The 17,555-nt window shown below is 57.6% G+C and overlaps 1 protein-coding gene across 1 annotated transcript; it reads right to left on the bottom strand.

The window, feature by feature from the left end:
* Positions 1–4,680: 4,680 nt before the first annotated feature.
* ITPKA (inositol-trisphosphate 3-kinase A) lies at positions 4,681–16,672 on the bottom strand. The gene is made up of 7 exons (XM_055133631.1): positions 16,106–16,672; positions 9,332–9,428; positions 9,042–9,258; positions 8,738–8,942; positions 8,491–8,592; positions 8,169–8,240; positions 4,681–8,046 (listed from the first exon to the last, which is right to left on the bottom strand). Exons 1-7 carry the CDS (start codon positions 16,589–16,591, stop codon positions 7,843–7,845), a joined length of 1,383 nt encoding a protein of 460 aa, XP_054989606.1. The 5' UTR covers positions 16,592–16,672; the 3' UTR covers positions 4,681–7,842.
* Between the last annotated feature and the right edge of the window lie 883 nt (positions 16,673–17,555).

Below are 17,555 nucleotides of genomic sequence, written 5' to 3'. Positions count from 1 at the left end.
CGGGGATTAAACTCGGATCAGGCCTGTGCAAGGCAAACACCTACCCATTATACTCTCTCCAGCCCTAGACTATTCTTTATTCTAATACTGAAGCTTTTCAGAGCGTCGTTTGCAGTATGCAACTCCTGGTTGTGTTTATAGGCCTTTAAGGTGACTCAGGTGACTTTCAGCAGAGAGCCCTGCTCCCCCAATAAATAAAGCTGCACAAAATTGTATAATTAGTCTTATTCAGCAACGGTTATATCTGCAAACAAAAATAATTCTCAACTTTACTTATGACAAACACCACCTGTTTCTGATTCAGTAGACCTGGGTGAAACCTAAGAATTGGTGTGGGAGGCGGTGGTGGGGGTTAGGCTACATCCGGCAATGCTCATGGGCTACTCCGGCTGTGCTCAGGGCTTACTCCTGGCTGTGTTCAGGGATCAGTCCTGGCAATGCTTGGGGAAACCAATCTGTTACCAGGGATCAAACCAAGACTAGCTTTACCTCCTATACTATCTCTCCAGTCCTGAGAATTAGTATTTCTATTAAATCAGTAATATGTGATTTGTGGGGCCAGAGCCTTGGGACAGTGGGAAGGGAATTTGCCTTGTACAGCCAACCTGGGTTGTATCCACAGCATCCCATGGTCCCCTGAGCACCACCAGGAGTAATTCCTGAGTGCTGAGCCAGGAACCCAAAAAGGCAAATAATAATATTAATAATAATAATAATATGTGATTTGTTATGAATAGACTTGGAGAACCAGAGATAAATATAATATATGTTCCCTGTCTAGAGGATGGGACGACAGTGCAGTACAGTGTCTAGAGAAGTCAGATTTTGTAAAGATAAGGAAGTGGAATTTGTATTAGTGAATACAGAATGTATAGTAATATAAGTGGCTTGTTTTGTTTCATAATTGGAGTTGAAAATATATTGGGGGGTGGCGGAGCGATAGTACAGCAGGCAGGGCATTTGCCTTGCACATGACATGGCCAACCCAGGTTTGGTCACTGGCATCCCAAATGGTCCCCTGAGCACCACCAGGAGTGATTTCTGAGTGCAAAGCAAGGACTAACCCCTGAGTATCACCGGTGTGACCCAAAAAGCAAAAGCAAAAAAAATATTGGGGGGGAAAAAAGAAGAATTAGTATTCTAACAAGTTCCTAGTTGTTGCACCACTGCTGCCCAGGACCAGCTATATTCAGAACCACGGTTTCCAGGGACCTTGCAAAGTCTATTCTCTGACCCTGTCTGCAGGGAACTGTGCACTCAGCACTGTGCACTCAGAAACTTGCCTATGTCACTAACTACCAGGACTACCTCCCCCACTTTTTTAAAAAACTTAAATGCAGGCCTTACGCTTCACAATTATTATTTTGAGCAAAAGAATGAAAACCCAAGAACGCTATAGAAACTGAGCACTGGGTGGCCCTCATAGTTGTAGGGTAGCTTGTAGTTGACAGCAGTTTTCCTGGGCCAGGAGAGGTAGCTGAAAGGGCTGAAGCACAGCTGGATGTGGCCCCTGAACCTCCCCCCCAAAATGTTCTGACATCTGGTCCAGACTTCCCCGGTGATAATGAGAGGCTGTGCAAACTCAAGACAGCAAACTGTGGAATGAGGAGGTGAGTGTTTGGGGGGTGCTGAGATAGGGGCTGCAGCCAGTACCATGCACTGAAAGGCAGAGCAATAATACAGCAGTTTAGAAAAGGTCTTGCACACAGCCAACCTGGGTTTGGTCCTCAGCACCACATATGGTCCCCTGAGCGCTGCTAGGATTGGTCCCGGAGCTCAGAGCCAGGTATAAGCCCTGAGTGGCCCCACACCCAAAAGAAGTGAGTCAAGATGACTTATTGGGGGTGGGTTAGAAGAGCACTTCCCGATTTTCCACACCCTCACCATGCCACACGCATCAAGGCCTCCATGAGCCATGAGGGGCACAGTCCCTGGTTCCTGAGGTGCTCCTGAGACCTAAGCTGACTGGCTGGGGATTCACTTGTGCATTTTCTCACAGTAGAGCAGATGGCCAGGGGTTGGTGCAGGGCTGCAGACAGCCTTTGGGTGGGGGCCTTAGCTGCCCCAAGCCCTTTTGTTGTCAGGTATCCAGGACTGAAGTGATCACTGGCAGGGAAACCTGCTGTCTGCCTAGCAAGGGCTGCAAGTCCCAAGTCTGTCAGTGGCGGATAGGCCCAACCACCAGGTCTCACCCTGCAACTCTGGGCCCAGTGAGAGGGACTGTGAATCAAAGTGAATCAAAGATGGCTGCTCCTAAAACTCAGCCTCCAGAAATGCGTTTGGCAGAGGAAGCCTAACCTCAGGGGCACCCAGCTGGACCCGGCAAAGGGGCCACAGACCCATTCCAATGACTTCTCCAGCCCTCACCGGAATCCCTGCTCCTTGCTCTGGGAGTGCTGCATCCCTGCGCACATCACACACAACCTGGGAAGGATGGACCTGGCGGATGGGACTGTTCATGAGGTCAAAGAAGGGATAGGGGGCATCTATGTGGTTGGGTTCCATGGGGACCCCAGTTCAGTGTCTCGGAAAGCTCTGCAGGTTAGAGACCTGTAGAGATGAGCCAGCCCTGTGCTGTCAGGGACTTCAAGGCCTGGAGTACCCAGCTCTCGCTGGGGGCAGAGGGCTAGTCCCACTTCATCTTCCCTTCTCCCACTGCCATCCTGGCCCTGTCACCTTTCAGGAGCCAGTCTGCTCTAGCCATGGTCCAAGGAGCCTTTTCTGCCACCCTCGCACCTGCCACTGCCAGCTTCAAGTTCCCAGGACCCCAATGTCAGCACCCAGCCTGTAAACTTGGAGCCAGCCCTCCCTCCCCCAAAGCTGCCCACCCCTGTACCCCTCTCTTTCCCCAGTTCTGGGTTTTTCCTCCCTGGACTCACCAGACAGGCGAGGAGGGAGCTCTGTGATCATTTCCTCCTTCCCAGCAACCAGGCACTGAGCACCAAGGCTGTTCACCTTCGGAGCCAGCGGAGGGTGTGGACCCAAAGCCCCAGGCAAGCAGTGGGGCATCCGCAAGTCGCGTCTGAGTGATATGGGGTTAGCGCATCTCTGCCACCCAGTAGACATGCCCGGTGCCAGCCTGCACCTGTGAGCGTGGGCACTGGGTGAGGTGGAACAGGACCTGAGAGGCTGCCTGTCTTTTCTGGCGGAACCCAGGGGTCCTGACTTAGAATAAGGATGGCAATGGTTGCCCGGGGGTTAACCTGCCCCAACGGCTTATTCAGCCAAGCTGAGGCCCCTTCTTAGGGCGCCAGGCCCCTCCCCAATATCCGTTAAGCCTCCTAAAATGAGGATAAATTCTGTTTAGTTTCTATCCCCCCCCCATCCCTTTCTGTCCCCACCTCCCTGAATTTAGAAAAAGATTTTATTTAGGAGAAGGGAAAGGGAAACCAGGAAACCTCCCAGTATGGTGGTCTCCTGAGCAGGATTCCCGCTAAATTCTAATTTCGGGATGTGCAGAGTCGTCTCTGCATTTCCCAAAAATGACTACGGCATCTAAGGCCATCGGTAAGAACTCTAGGGTGCCGCCTCTTAACACTGGCCTCGGCCTGAGCCCGGGGCTCCTACTTCGTGCCCGATCTGTGGGTTCGCGGCTGCACTGGGTCCTCCTGTGTCTCGATCTCCGGAGCTTCCTTCCCTCCTGGGGGCAGGAGTGAGAACGCGCCGGTGTGGGAGTGCGGCGGGGTGTGGTGCGCGGGCAAGGCCCCCGGGTTTGGCCCCCGGGAAGCGCTGAGACTCTGCGCATCCACCTCGGAGAAATTCGGGACCCCAGGTGCTCGCAGCGACTCTCAAGATCCACAGGGCGGCAGGGTCCGGGAGTTTAAGGAGGGTGGGGGTGGGCAGCGGGGGCGGCACCTGCGTTTGGGGGGATGAGCTCGCCGCTGCGCTCTGCGTCGGGACCCCAACCTCCTACGCTGTAAACACCCAAATTCCTGGGCGAGTGGAGAGCTTCTGCCCAGCCTCGCGCGCCCAGGACCCAAGGGCGCTGCTTGTGGCGGCGGGGAGTGAGCGCGCCCCGGCACAACTGCAGCGGGGGTGGAGGTTAGGAGACTCTGGCCGGGCCTGGCCGCCAGCTGCACCTCACCCCAACCCCGCCTTGGTTCTGCTGGGGCCGGGTGCGAGGAGGCGGCGGGCCGCAGAGGCTGGGTCCCAACAAGGCGGGCTGTGCCGGCCACTGCGGGGTCCTGCTCTCTCTTTTGGAGAGGACAGCTCAGGCAGCCCCGCGGGGAAATGACTCCTGGATTTGGACGGGTGGGTCGGGCTTTGATCCCCGCAGCAGGAGTGTCAGAAAAGGAGGTCAACAAAATTGCAAGCCCCACAGGGCTTCTTAGACTGTCCTTTACATCCAGGACCTTCTCTGCAGCAGGTCTGGAGCTCAGAACCCAGAGCCCAGCCAGCCAGCTGAGCAGGGCAGAAAGGCAGGAGAGTGGATGTCAGCTGCTCTCTAGGTGTATACAGTCCCGGGTCTAGAGCGGTAGTACAGTGGGTAGGGTGTTTGCCGTGCACGCTGCTGACCCGGATTCAATCCCCAGCATCCCATATGGTCCCCTGAGCCAGGAGTAATTCCTGAGTGCAAAGCCAGGAGTAACCTCTGCATCACCGGCTATGACCCAAAAAGCCAAAAACAAAAACAAAAAAAACTAGGCATATACAGTCCCTGAAGACTAAGCAACCACCATCTCAGTTGTTAAAAATGCAAATTTTCTCCAAGTGGAATGATAGTACAGCAGGTCAGGTGCCAGTCAAGCCCCCTGTGTTATATGTGATCCCCTAGACTCCACCAGGACTGACCTTAGAGCACAATCAAATGTGGCCCCCAAACCAAACAAACAAACAAAAGAAATGGAGATTCTGGGGGTCTGAGTGATAGTACAATACGGCATTTGCCTGCACTCTGTCGGGTTCAATCCCCGCCATCCCGCCACCCCATATGGTCCCCTAACCAGCACTGCCAGGAGTAATTCCTGAGTGCAGAGCCAGGAGTAAACTCTAAACATCACCAGGTGTGACCAAAAAGAAAAAAAATAAAAGGCTGGTGGGAGGGGAGATTCTCTGTCTGGGGAAGTGGCTCTCTTGGCCTAATGCTTTGCTTCTTGAGTGGGGAGTAGCCCCGTGTCTCTGGGAGTGTGGCCCTCCACCTAAAATAGACAGAAACACTCATTCTAGCCTCTTTCCAAGCCACTGGAACAGAAACTGGAGGGGAAGGTCCCAGCCCTCCAGGTGGTGCCAGGATGCACCAGGATACCAACCGTATAAACTCAGCCTTTGCACCAGTCCAGGCTGCACCATTCTTCAGAACTTAGTACGCATCAGTTCCAAGATCACAGGAGTGGACTGTGTGGGCTGGGGCACTCTGATCTTAGAGCCAAGAACGTGGTATCAAAAAGGCACTGGAGCACATCCACACAGCTCTGCTTCCGAGGAGGCCTCGCCACTAGTGACTTCGTGTGGGAAGGGAGCCCTACATGGCAATATTTCTATAGCTCGATATCTATATATATCTCTCAAAGTGATGATTGCCATGGGAGGTGTAAACTCTTAATGGTTCTGAGGAGGGCGAGGCTGCATTAGTCTAGAAGGGGGGAGCAGCATGGAACCATGGACATAGCGGAGGCTGGGCCTGTAACAGAGGAGCTTCCCCTGGAGGCGCCTTTCTTTCCCCAGAAATCTGCCCCCTCCCACAGGTTCTCTGACTCTGATGATGACTGCAGTGGCTGCCATGAGACTCAGCCTCCTTCCAGTGTGCGGGGATGAAGTACACAGCAAGCAGGGATGATTCAAGCATTCCCCACTCCCACACCCCTGCACTGGGGTGGGATCTAAGGAGGCCCAGGGGCTGATTCAAGCCCCTGCTCCCTGTAGGGCATTGGTACACTCATCTGGGTCCTGCAGATAGAGTGCCCACAGTTCCCATTACAGGCCATGGAGTGGGAGGAATCCTGGCGGAAGGGGGCAGGCAGGTGGGCTGGGCAGGGGGAGCACTAGCTACTGTTCCTTTCATCTCTGGCAGGATGTGGCCAGACCTGTGGGGGCGATGCTCCTGGGTTCTAACCTCCACCATGAATCAGTCCCAATCTCCACTACTTCCGGCGGGGAAGTGACTGGCCCAGTGCTGGCCTCTCTGTCCCCAGGCCCACAATAAAGTGGGGACAGGCCCACTGTCCCCCAATGTCAGCTCTAGAGTTTTCCTTTCTCCCTTGGGGCCCACATAGAAATGCCCTCATGTTCCTAAGACCTGCACAAAATGATGTGTTCTCTGTGGAAGAGAGGCCCTCTCCCCAAGGAACTTTTTTTGGGAGGGGCATGACTGAGGTGCTCAGGGGTTCCCTCCTGGTTCTGTGGTCCCAGGAATCCAACTTGGGTATCCTGAGAAATGCATGCACTCCAGTCTTTTGAGTCATCTCTCTGACCCCCTTCCAACAGAATTTTTTTGGGGAGACCTTACGTGGTGATGCTCAGGGCTTACTCCCAGCTCTATGCTCAGGGATTATTCTTGGTGGGGCTCCAGGGTGCCAGGGATCAAAGTGGTTCAAGGCAAATGCCTCTCTTCCTTACCCAATGTCCTATTTCCCTGCCCCACCCCCACCCCCAGCCAAGGACAGCATCTTGGGGCATTGCATCAATCATCCTCACTCGGATCTGCCCCGAAGCCTGACCATCCTATCAGATGGGCTATCATAAACCAAATGCCCCTGCATCCTCACCTCCCAGTACCAGGTGCTGATGTGCTAAATTCATGCAACCAGTAGCGTGGGAATCACCCTAGATGGGAAAAGGGCTTCAGCATGGGTGTGGGGGGAAGGGTGGCAGGTCCATGGGGGGATCCCATGCCCACAGGGCCCAGATCTGAATCTGGGGGGCTTGAAGAGCTGGTGAGGAGGCTGCATTGTTCCTTACTCTCCTCTGACCACAAGCCCCTCAAAATCCAAGGGTCTCCAATGGCAGAAAATTTAGAATCCTCCTTATGATTCCTGGGTGCTTGAGGGCCCTGGGGGGTGAGGCCTGTGATGGTGGTGAGGACAGCAGCTACCCGCCGTGCCATGCCGGGCCTCCAGTTGCTTGTTGTTCTGTTGCCCCTGTCCCCTGCAGTTGGGGCTGCATGCCCGGGCCTGCCCAGGTGCTAGGCAGCACCACACTGGAAAGCAGCCCAGGCCTCCCGGGGAAGCCCCGATTAAGGCCACCCCTCCAAGTGTGCTGGGGAGTTGAATCCTCTGAACTGTTCTCTCCCCTTCACAGGGGCTCTTCACCTGGGCAGCCCCCAGTCCGACTGATGCCCCTAATAAAGAGCTCCTCAAAAAGAAATTAACTTTAAAAATTAAAAAAAAAAACAACACGTGCTTTTTTTCTACCTTTCAGGGAGCTAGGAGGACTGGAAGGATGCCAGGGAGCTAAGAAAGGGGATAGGAGGGAGGGGATGAAGCCTTGGGTTGCCAAAACTGGTGCCTTGGTTTTATTGGGATAGGGACTCCACTGTAGTGTGAGAGGTTAGAACGATAAATCTAGTGTCTGCAAAATAAAACCTGACCTCTCTGGAATGGTGCTCAGCCCCCTCAAAGGGGCCAGACTGAAGATGAAGCCCAGTGACCCCACTGTCCCACCCTCTCCCACCCCCCACCCTCTCCTTTAGTGTCATCGGCTCTGGAAAAGCTGGGGCTTGTATGGGTGCCAGCCCCCCAGCCCTGCCCTTGGAGCAGTATGTCCATCGTGGTTGGCACCTGGCCTTGCAGGACCACACAAACAGCCCGCACGGCGGGGTTCAGTCTCTCCCGCATGCACAACAGGTACTCTGCCACCACAGTCCTTCTGCCAGACCCGCCCTTCCAGCGAGACGGGGGCACAGCCTCATCTCTCAGCCAGGCTGGCCAGGATGCCAATGAGATTGTCCAGCCCCAGCAAATAGCCGTCCTCGCGGTTGCCCTCTTCCCAGGGCCGCCGGTGGTCCAGGGTCTGGCCATCGGGGAGGGGCGTGGTCTTCCCGAAGTCGATGAGCCACACGCCAGCGCGATGGCAGTGGTCGTGCACAAAGAGGAGCGAGCTGCCGATCACCTGCGGGGCCCCACAGGGTCAGGCCACGGCCTTCCAGCCCCCCGCCCCACCCCTGCGGGCTCAGCCCTCCCAGAACGCAGACCCTGAACATCCCCCCACCCCTACCCAGAACCTGCCCTTACCTCGTGCCGCCGAAAGAACTCAGAGACCTCCAGGGTGTCCCGGATCTGCAGCAGGCGGTTCAGATATCTCCGCTGGAGGGGGAGGGTAGAAGAGGCGGTGAAAGGAAGCAAACGCTAACTGAGCCCCACCCCCCACGCTAGGGTACGGCGGCGCAGCAGCCGGCTCCGCGTAGAAACCCTCCCAGAGGAAACCGCGGGGCCCAGGTAGGTGCCGCCCAGAAGAGAGGGGACTTAAAAGCAAGGAGGACACGGAGGGGCAAACGCTGCTAAGGGGTCGCACACCAGCCACATCACTGGCCCCGCTCCAGGCGCCCAAGCTCACCAACACTTCTGCATCCCCTTCCACAAACTCCTGGAAGACGTGAAGCACCTGTTCCCGGCTGCGCGTGGTCTTGAAGTCGGTGCTGCAGGAGCCGTCGGCTTTCTGCAGGAGGCGGGACCCGACGCTTTAGGAGCTCGCTCCGCCGGGTCGCGCCTCTCCGGGAGGACGGGGGCGCGGTTTTGGGTTTTGGGGAGGGTCAATTGGGCTGGGCTGGGCTGGGCTGGGCTGGGGGGAGGGCCAGGCCCACCTTGATGCCCTCGATGCGGAACCCGAGCGTGGTGCTGGAGCTGATGCCTTCGCGCCACTGCATGTAGCGCGGCTTGGTGACGGCGCGCTGCGCGTGCTCCTCTTCGGTGGGCGCCGCGGGGTCCACCGCCAGCATCTTCTTGTACATGTCCTTGCGCAGCTTGGGCCGCTCGCGAGCTTTGGTCAGCTCCTCTTCCAGATAAGTCCTAGACGGGGGTGCGCGTGGGTGGGGGCAGGCAGCCGGGGCCCTGAGGGGGCGCCCCCAGGCGGACCCCCACCCAGCAGCCCCGCCGGGAGCCCCCTACCTGACGCCCATCTTGCAGTCGAGGACGCAGGGCCCGTCGAAGCCGTGCAGCAGGTCCTGCAGCTGCAGGTAGCTCTCGCCGTCGCGCTCCACCTCGCCGTGAAAGGCGGGCACGCAGCCGCGCAGCGCGTCGGCCATGAGCCGCGCCAGGCACGAGCGCTCGGGCTCCGAGCTGCGCTTGAGGATCAGCCCGCTGGTGCCCGCCGCCTTGAAGCTCCCTGCGGGCGGGCACCGGTCAGCCCGGCCCAGGGCCTCCCTCCCGGCTCCTGCCCCGCGTGCCCCGCGCCTCACCCGTGTGGCCCGCCAGCTGCACCCAGGAGTAGCGCTTCTTGAAGGGGCTCATGACGGGCAGGTTTACCATGGTCCGGATCTTCTGCCAGTGGCTTTTCTGAAAGCGACAAGGCGCAGTTTGCCCGTCAGTGCCTGGGCAGAGCCCGCGCCAGCCCTCCTGGGGCCCGAGCATCCCCGCCCCTCCGCGAGCTGGAGGCCTGGGGCTATTCATTCTTGCGCTTCAAGAACGTCTATTGTGCCTCTGACACAGAAACAGGGAGGTGACAGTCATCCACGTCTCAATGTGCTGAAAAGAGCCCTGGACTTAATGCCACCGGGCTCAGTTTTGCATCGCAGTTCTGCCCCTCAAGAGCTGCCAAAGCCTTTATATGCTACTAAGATGCCCCGTGGAGGGCTCTGAAATATTTTTTTGTTAGCATGAGAATTATTTGCTGAGCATGTTAGTTTAAAAAGAAAAAGAAATTTAAAGAAAAAATTTCCCAGATCCTAGGGGACTCCTGAGCAGGTGCACAGTGAGACCAACCATTTCTACCAACTATTTCTACCAACTATTTCTACCAATTCCTGGGAAGATTTTAGAACCTGAGAAACAAGTATAATCATGGGTTCCTCATGTGTAAAATGGGGACATATACATTCCCACTGGCTGTGAGTGGTAAATGAGCCTTGAGTGTGACCCTTCCCACCCATTCCTTGGCAGAAGCAGAACAACTCAGGGTTATTGATTCAATCACCTGGGACTATTGGTTCTTCTCACTTAAAAGTAAAAAAATAAGGGGACCAGAGCAATAATACAGTAGGGCATTTGCCTTGCACATAGCCAACTGGGGTTCAATCCCAAGTACCCCATATCCCATGTGCATATTCCCAGAAGTGAGTGCAATGCCAGTAATTAAGCCCTGAGCACCACTGGGTGTGGCAATAAATAAATAAAATATTAAAAAGGAAAGATTTGGGGGAGGAGGGTCACATCTTTTTTTTTTCCTCTTGGGTCACACCCGGCAATGCACAGGGGTTACCTCCTGGTTTTGCACTCAGGAATTACTCCTGGCGGTGTTCAGGGGACCATATGGGATGCTGGAAATCGAACCAGGCTCAGCCGCGTGCAAGGCAAATGCCCTACCTACTGTGCTATTGCTCCAGCTCGAGGAGGGTCACATCTAGTGGTGCTCTGAGAACCATATGTGGTGCCAGGATTTGAGCCAGCATTTGTGGGATGCAGGGCAAGCACCTAAACCCTTTGAACCAGTTCTTTTTATCTCTCTAGAAAGCCAAGTGTGGAAACAAGCTTTTGCCAGGCCCCAGGTCAGGAAGGCCAGCCTAGCAGGGCCTAGGAAAAGAACCATGTGGATTTCTCCTTGCTACCCTTGGATCCCATACCACTCTTGCCAATTAGCAAGATCCAGGGCACCCTTATTCTTATTCTGAACCCAGAAGTGTGAACCTTGACAACTGGGTGCAGCAATGAGGATCTGTCATCTAAGAGCCATGTATGACGGACCCTTTGCCTCAGGACCCTTTGATCCATGAGAGCAGCTCCCAGCAGCTTTCCCCCTTCCCCCCACCGCCTGATTCCCCCCTCCCCCCGGGTCTGATCCCAGAAGAGCACAGATTTGCTCAACAAATCTTGTGTTTGCTGCCTTACCACACCCTGGGAGGACCAGGCTTTGCCCCCAAAGAGCTAGAATCCAGTAATCCAGACCCTGGAAGAGGGAGGTTTTTTTGTTTGTTTGTTTTTTGTTTTTTTGGTGTTTGAGTCACATTCAGAGATGATCAGAGGTTACTCCCAGCTCTTTGCTCAGGGATCACTTCTGGTAAACTCAGAAACTCAGAGGACCATATGTGGTGCTGGGGATCGAACCCGGGTTTAGCCATGTGCAAGTAAAACATCCTATCCTCTGTACTATTGCTCCAGCCCCATCAGAGGGAGTGCTAAAGAGGAGATGGGGGGAGGGGGGCATGGTCTAAGCAGGGGCAGATCATTAACCCCTCCTACGGACATGGGGAAATTGGTTCTGCCTGATGCTGTCCCTGTCTAGGTCAGTGGACTCAGGTGAGCACTGGCATCTGTGTGGGTCTGATTCTTCTGGGAGGACAGGGCCTCTGTCCTAATGAGACCCACCATGGACTGCTTCCTGTGTACTGGGCACTTTCTCAGCTCTAATCTGACCTGTGGCTTCTGCTTTCCTACCCCTGCAAGGCACACTGGGGTGTGATGACACGTCCAATCCGCAGGTTTCTGGGGGTGTAGCCAGGAGCAGCCCACTGGGAGATGACATCTCTTTCAAAACTCCCATCTCACTCTTTAAATACATACAAGGTTTGCATTCTGCTGCACGATAAATCCAAGTTTTATTATAAAACTCTCCCGCCTCCGAATCCTCAAGTAAAATTCCAGGAAGATGTATGTGCCATGTGTACACAGCGGCATCGGCTCTCCCCTCTTCCCACACTCGACCGAGGCGGAGGGTGCTAATCAGATGCACATGCCCGGCAGTGCGTGAAGTGGGGGCACGCTTCTTCTCTTAGTGGGGACTCAAGGCCCACTGGAGTCACCTTCCCCCCTCTCCCTGCCATGGGTTTCTAGACTCAGGATGAAGATCTCTCTCCACTGGGCCTCTCCCCAGGTCCAGTTGCTAGAATTCAGGTGGCTCCAAAGGCCACAGCACCCTGACTCTTTAGGAACAATGGGACACCGCAGGAGAGAGCTTTGCAGCCTGAGGTGATGTAAAGTGTTCTGATTTCTATTGGCTGGACCCCTCTGCTTCACCAAAGGAGTGGGTTTTGGGGAGCTCACACCACTTTAGGGGCCTCTTGGAGTAATTTAGGAGACAGTGGGAATCAGAAATTTCAGAGAAATACATCTGTTCAGAGGTAAAAGTGCAGAGAAATGTCTCTAGCTCTGGAGCAACACTAGTGGAAGAGAGGAACTAGCCTTGGGGTAGGTGAGATGGGGAACTGCATCATCGCATCTTCCCCTGGAATCTGGGGTGGGGGTGGAGGGTGGCAGGAGAGCCTAGTAGGTAACTTGGGATCTGCAGACCTGGAACCATTGTACTTCATTGGAACGATCACCAATGACAGCTGACCCAAGTAGAGGTCAAAGGGGGTTAACATGGACTCTCTCATCCCAGTTATGAGAGGGTAGTAGTGACCAAGACTGGGACCAGGCATACAGGTTACAAAGGGCTCTCACACCTCTGATGTCATCTGAGTGCATCTGAGTGACTCCTCCCACGGGAGGAGTCTACACCCAACACCTGAAACCCACCACCATCTTCTACCTCAGGGAGCCTCTCTCCCCTTCCCCCCTATGAGAGGCCTGCAGAATGCTTGCTTGGATGCCATGAGGCTCCCTAGAGTCTTTCTTGGGTGGGTGGGGATTCTGGCACACGAACAGTGGCAGGGAAGATATTTTTGAGCAGGTAAGGCTTTTACTGTGTGGGTATCAGACAGCAGATTGATTATGCTCCTAAGTGAATTCTTAGGAGAATTCACCTGAAAGGCAGGGAGCGGGTGGGGAAGGGTAAAGTCCCATTCTCCTCCTACTTAACCTGCTCCCCACAGAAATCTGAGAAATCAAGTCACAGTCAGAGGCTCTCTGGGCATTTCAAAGGCAAAGATGTAGGCAAGCAGATTGTGGGGTGTGTTTTGTTTGTTTTTTGGCCACACCTAGCAGTGCTCAGGGGTGACTTCTGGCGATGCTTGGGGAAACCACTTGGCCACTTGGGATGCTGGGGCTCAAACCCGGATGGACACATGCAAGGCCAACGCGCTACCCTACCCGCTATACTCGCCGCCCTGTCACTGACCCAGCCCCAGACTATGTGTTTTGATGGCCCCTGTGATAATTTCTTGATCTTGGGGTTGGACAGAGCATGATATCTCTCAGACCCTCCCTATCCAGGCACCATTTGGAAGCCCTGAGGACTCCCACTATTTCTCTCTCTCTCTCTCTCTCTCTCTCTCTCTCTCTCTCTCTCTCTCTCTCTCTCTCTCTCTCTCTCTTTTCCTACACTAGATTCCAGATTTCTGCTGTACCTTTGCTCAGTGGGCCTCCTTCAAACACTCCCACTTCCTAGCTCTGGTCCTCACTTTCTGGCTGAAAGCTCCATCCGCCCAGCCCCCTCCCCATGTTCCAATTGCTCCTATCAAAGTGTCTCTCCCTGGGTGGCAGCGGTGAGAGCAATCAGTTTAAATTTATAAAATGATTTGCACTAAGGTATAAGTGACCCACGGCTTCACCCTCCCAGGGGCCTTTGCCTTTTAAAAAGGAACTCTGCTAACCTAAATTCGGCTCTATAATTAGGGAAAAGTGAAGTGTGGGAGTTCTGGGCGTCGGCCAGGACAGCATCGAGGTCTCCTTAGCTATCGGAGAGCACGGGTGAAGACGACCCACCGAGTGAGTAAATGTCACACTCTCTTTGGTACAGCAACACTCCCGAATTGCTTTAAGAGGTAGGCAAGGGCAGTAGCCAAGGGCTGGATGTGTGGCTCCTTGTATGTGTGAGACCCTGAGTTCTAATTCTTGTATTACAAGGCCCCCAGATCACCACCAGGTATGGACTCTGATGGCCCCCAGCGTCTTTGGGGACACCCACAATTAATAAATACAAGTGGCTGGCAAGATCGAAGACTAAGTTTTGACAGCTGCCCTTGGCAATAGGATCCCCCAACTCCTCTCCAGACCAGACACTTCCCTTGGCTGAGGAAAGGCCCCCGCACCCCCAAACAGAGGCAGGCTGCCTTGTCTCCACTTGCCTGGAATGGGGTGGAGGAGATTCCAGGTTCCAGGCTCTGTAGGCAGGAATTGGGGGGCTCTAGAAGGATCTCCTGAGGACCTTGGCCCATTATCCACTGAGGCCTGCATGTAGGGGACAGCACCAGCACTGCCGCTGCAGTGCTTCAGGCCACCAAGGATCCTCCTCTCTCAGCCAGACCCTGGGCCCTGCTTCCTGCTGGGGGAACCCTGAAGGCAGCCTGGGCGGGCACAGGACCGTTCCGAATTGGCGTGGAGGCAAAGTCCGCACTGGGCCCTTCCACTGGGACGCAGGAGGCCTCTGTCAACAGCCCTTGGCTTATCTGCCGCCGCCGTGGCTGTTTGCCTTCGGGGAGGCCCTGGCTGGCTGGGTGGGGGTGCTGGGACGCCCTGGGAGACACAGCCTTGGGTCTGAAAGGGCCCTCAGCGGCCATCTGCTGCTGCTGCTAGCCAGGAACACAAGGCCAGGGTGACACAGCCAGCTGAGAGGCCTGGCCACTGCGGCCACTGGTCCTGGGAGTCTGGACCCCCAGCGGCCGCCTCCACGTGGCAGCCCGCTGGGGCTGGGACCTCCTCCTGCCCCTGGCGGAAATGGGAAGCTTTGGGGGTGGGGGTGCCCTGGAGGCGCCGCCTCTCAGCTGTCAGAGAGTTGCACCGGGGAGAGCGGACCCAAAGCTCCTGCTCCGGATTTTCCAAGGCTGTAGGGAGGGGCCCTCGCACTGCCCCACATTCCTGGAGCCTTGAAACCCTCCAGGGCCCCCCTCCCTCCCCGCAGGGATCAGTCAGGGAGGAGAGAGGGACTCCCGGCGCCCTCAACCTGCAAGTGGGCTGTGTTCCTGCTCTGTGAGATTCGGGGCCTCTCGAGTCTCCTACAAACCACGCTGGCCTCTGGGTAATGTAAGTCGGTGGGGTGTGTGTGTGTGTGTATGAGTCACGGATCGAGTCGTTAGCCTCCCCTGTCCCGCCCCCCTTCCCCGCCCCGTCTCGTTCAGAGTTTGCCGGGGCGGTGGGGTGGGGTGGGGGGCCGATCCTTGCGGGCCCAAGCCGCGCCCAGTGCTCCCCCGCAGCACCCAGGCCACCGCGCGCAGCTGCAGCTCCCCGGGACCCTCGTGGGCAGTCCCCGCAGCCCCCGGAGCCTGCCGGGCGCCCCTTGACTCCGTGCCACCGGCATATCCATGTCGCGGACGGAGAGTCAGCCCTCATCGAGCGCCGCCGGGAGTTCTTGAAAGTACTGGGCTTCGATTAAAAGCAGGAGTTGGGTGGGGGACAGACGGCTGGTCCAGGGTGCTACCGCACCTCCCCCCCCCCCACGTCCCTCCAAAAAAGCGTAGGCACGTGCCCACTTTCTCACAGCGTGGCCAAAGAGATCTCCGAGGCAAATCCGGAACTTCCAAGCCTCCCAGGGGCGGATCTCATACCCTTTCACCCTCACTTTACCTCCTCCCGGGCCACCTAATGAGGGACAGTGAGTCCCGGGAGCGCCCCGTCCAGCTCCCCGCTGCAGCTCGCGGCCGCCGGCCCCTCCCATGCCCGCGTCCACGCCTCGTGCGGGCGCCCGGAGCAGACGGCGGCGGCTGGGGAGCAGAGCCTGGAGCGCCGCTCCACTCCCACTCAGGAGAGGGAAACCGTGGCAACGGCGGGGGTGGGGCCGCGGCGCCGGGGAGGGGGCGGGGAGCGGGGGCTCGAGCGCCCCTCGCTCCCCGACAGCTCTCTGGGCCAGGCTGAGTCCCCTCGGCTCCCCGCTGCCCCACCCGGGGGACCCCCCTGCATTCCTCCTCGCTCCCCTCCTTCGGACGCCCCAGAGCCCCGGGCGGCGACCGACCTGGGAAACCGGGGGAGAAAATAAATGGTCAGAGCGCGAGAGGTCGGCCGGACGCCGAGCTCGCTCCCACCGCCGCTTTTCCCCAAACTAGGCAGCGCTAATCCGATGGTGCGCGGGGAGCGCTCGGAGACCAGAGCCAGGGGCCCCCGCGCCAGCCCCCGCGCCCGCCTGGCCCCGCCCCCGCGGCCCGTACCTGACCCACGTCCTCGCTGGCTTCCAGCTGCACGTTGCCGCGGCTCCGGCTCTCGCTGTCGCTCAGCAGATCGTCCTCCGAGTCCTCGGGCAGCGACGAGCCCGTGGAGGAGACGGACGAGGTGGAGAGGCGGCGCGGCTGCTGCAGGTGCGACGAGCCGGCAGTGGGGAGCCAGCCCTTTTCGGGCTCGGGCGGCCCGGGGCTGGCCGGGGGGACATCCGGCTCCTCGGCTGTCACGGTCAGCTGCGGGATCACCGGGGCCGGGGGAGCCCGCGGAAGCCCGTTGGGGACTTGCCCCCCACGCCGCTTGGCCCCGCGGGCCCGGGGCTCCCCCGCGGCGGCGGCCGCAGCGACCGCCGCGCAGCGCGCCTCGAAGAGCAGGCGCAGCTCCCCGACGCTCCGGCGCGGGGCCCGCTCCAGCCCGGGGCTGCAGTGCCCCGCGCCCACCGGCCTCGCCATGCCCGTCGGACCCCCGGGCAGGGTCATCTCTCCCGCGCAGGAGCCGCTGCGGAGCCCACCAGCCCGCGGCACGGCGGGGACTGGAGACGCTGGGCGCCCCCGGCTCGGGACTGCCCCGAGGCGGAGCCTGCGAGCCGCCCGCCCGCGCCCCGCCTCGGCCGCGCCCCCCTCCCACTCCTTTCACTTTCAGAGAAAGCGCGGGCCTAGCCGCGCCGCTGCCCTGCCGGCCGCGCTGGGGGACGCCTGTCCGGGGCGCTGGGAAGCCCCGACCTCGAGGGCGCAGCGCCTCCCGCCGGGCCCTGACCGCCTCTGCCCACCCACGACGAGGCGCGAAGGGCCGCGCTGCTTTCCCCGGCTTCGGGGCTGGGAAGCTTTCCCTGGCGGCTCCGAGGACTCGGGGCCCGCCGGACAGGAGCTGGTCCTGCGCTCGCGCTCGCGCCGAGCACCTTTCCAAGTTCCATCCATTATGTGCCAAGGCCTGCCAATCTCGGCGCTCTTCCCTGGAACACAGGGTTTAAGGCCATTGGCCTCCCCACGAAGCCTCTTTCCAGAGTGCGCGCCCACGTGGGCACTCAGTCCCAGGCTGGGTTGGGGTTGCTTCCCGCAAACTCCCCACTTCCTTTCCGGCGGGGGAACAAGGTCAGGAGGCGGCTCCTCCACGTGTTCTGGCCAAGTGAGGGCAGCATCCCGCTCCAGGTGGCCCCGCGGGCCACGCAGCCCTTCTTCCTCCTTACCTGGTTGCGCTCCCTACGGTGTGTCAGTGCCAGGGTGGCTGTAAACAAGTCATTTCACCTCCTAAGATGGCTGTTTCTCCTCCTCCTCCCCTTGTCCATCCCGAGAATAAAAGACACGAAATCTCTGCCAAGTTAGAAAATTTTTTGAGGTTTGGAGAGATAGGGTTCTTTCCTTGCACACGGTGGACCCGGTTTCTGTCCCCAGAATCATATATACAGTCTCTGGAGTTCAGACAAGAGGGACTCCTGAGCACAGC

Source organism: Sorex araneus, chromosome 3 (assembly GCF_027595985.1).
Source record: "Sorex araneus isolate mSorAra2 chromosome 3, mSorAra2.pri, whole genome shotgun sequence".
Lineage (NCBI taxonomy): Eukaryota > Metazoa > Chordata > Mammalia > Eulipotyphla > Soricidae > Sorex > Sorex araneus.
Note: the sequence above shows the minus strand (reverse complement) of the source record. Positions and strands in the feature narration are given on the sequence as shown.

Excerpts from the sequence above, each read along its gene's own strand:
- ITPKA (XM_055133631.1), bottom strand. The coding sequence starts at position 16,591 with ATGACCCTGCCCGGGGGTCCGACGGGCATGGCGAGGCCGGTGGGCGCG. Across the intron at positions 9,429-16,105 it reads CCAGCGAGGACGTGGGTCAG|AAAAGCCACTGGCAGAAGAT; the intron begins GTACGGGCCGCG and ends TGTCGCTTTCAG. Across the intron at positions 8,943-9,041 it reads GACTGCAAGATGGGCGTCAG|GACTTATCTGGAAGAGGAGC; the intron begins GTAGGGGGCTCC and ends ACCCCCGTCTAG.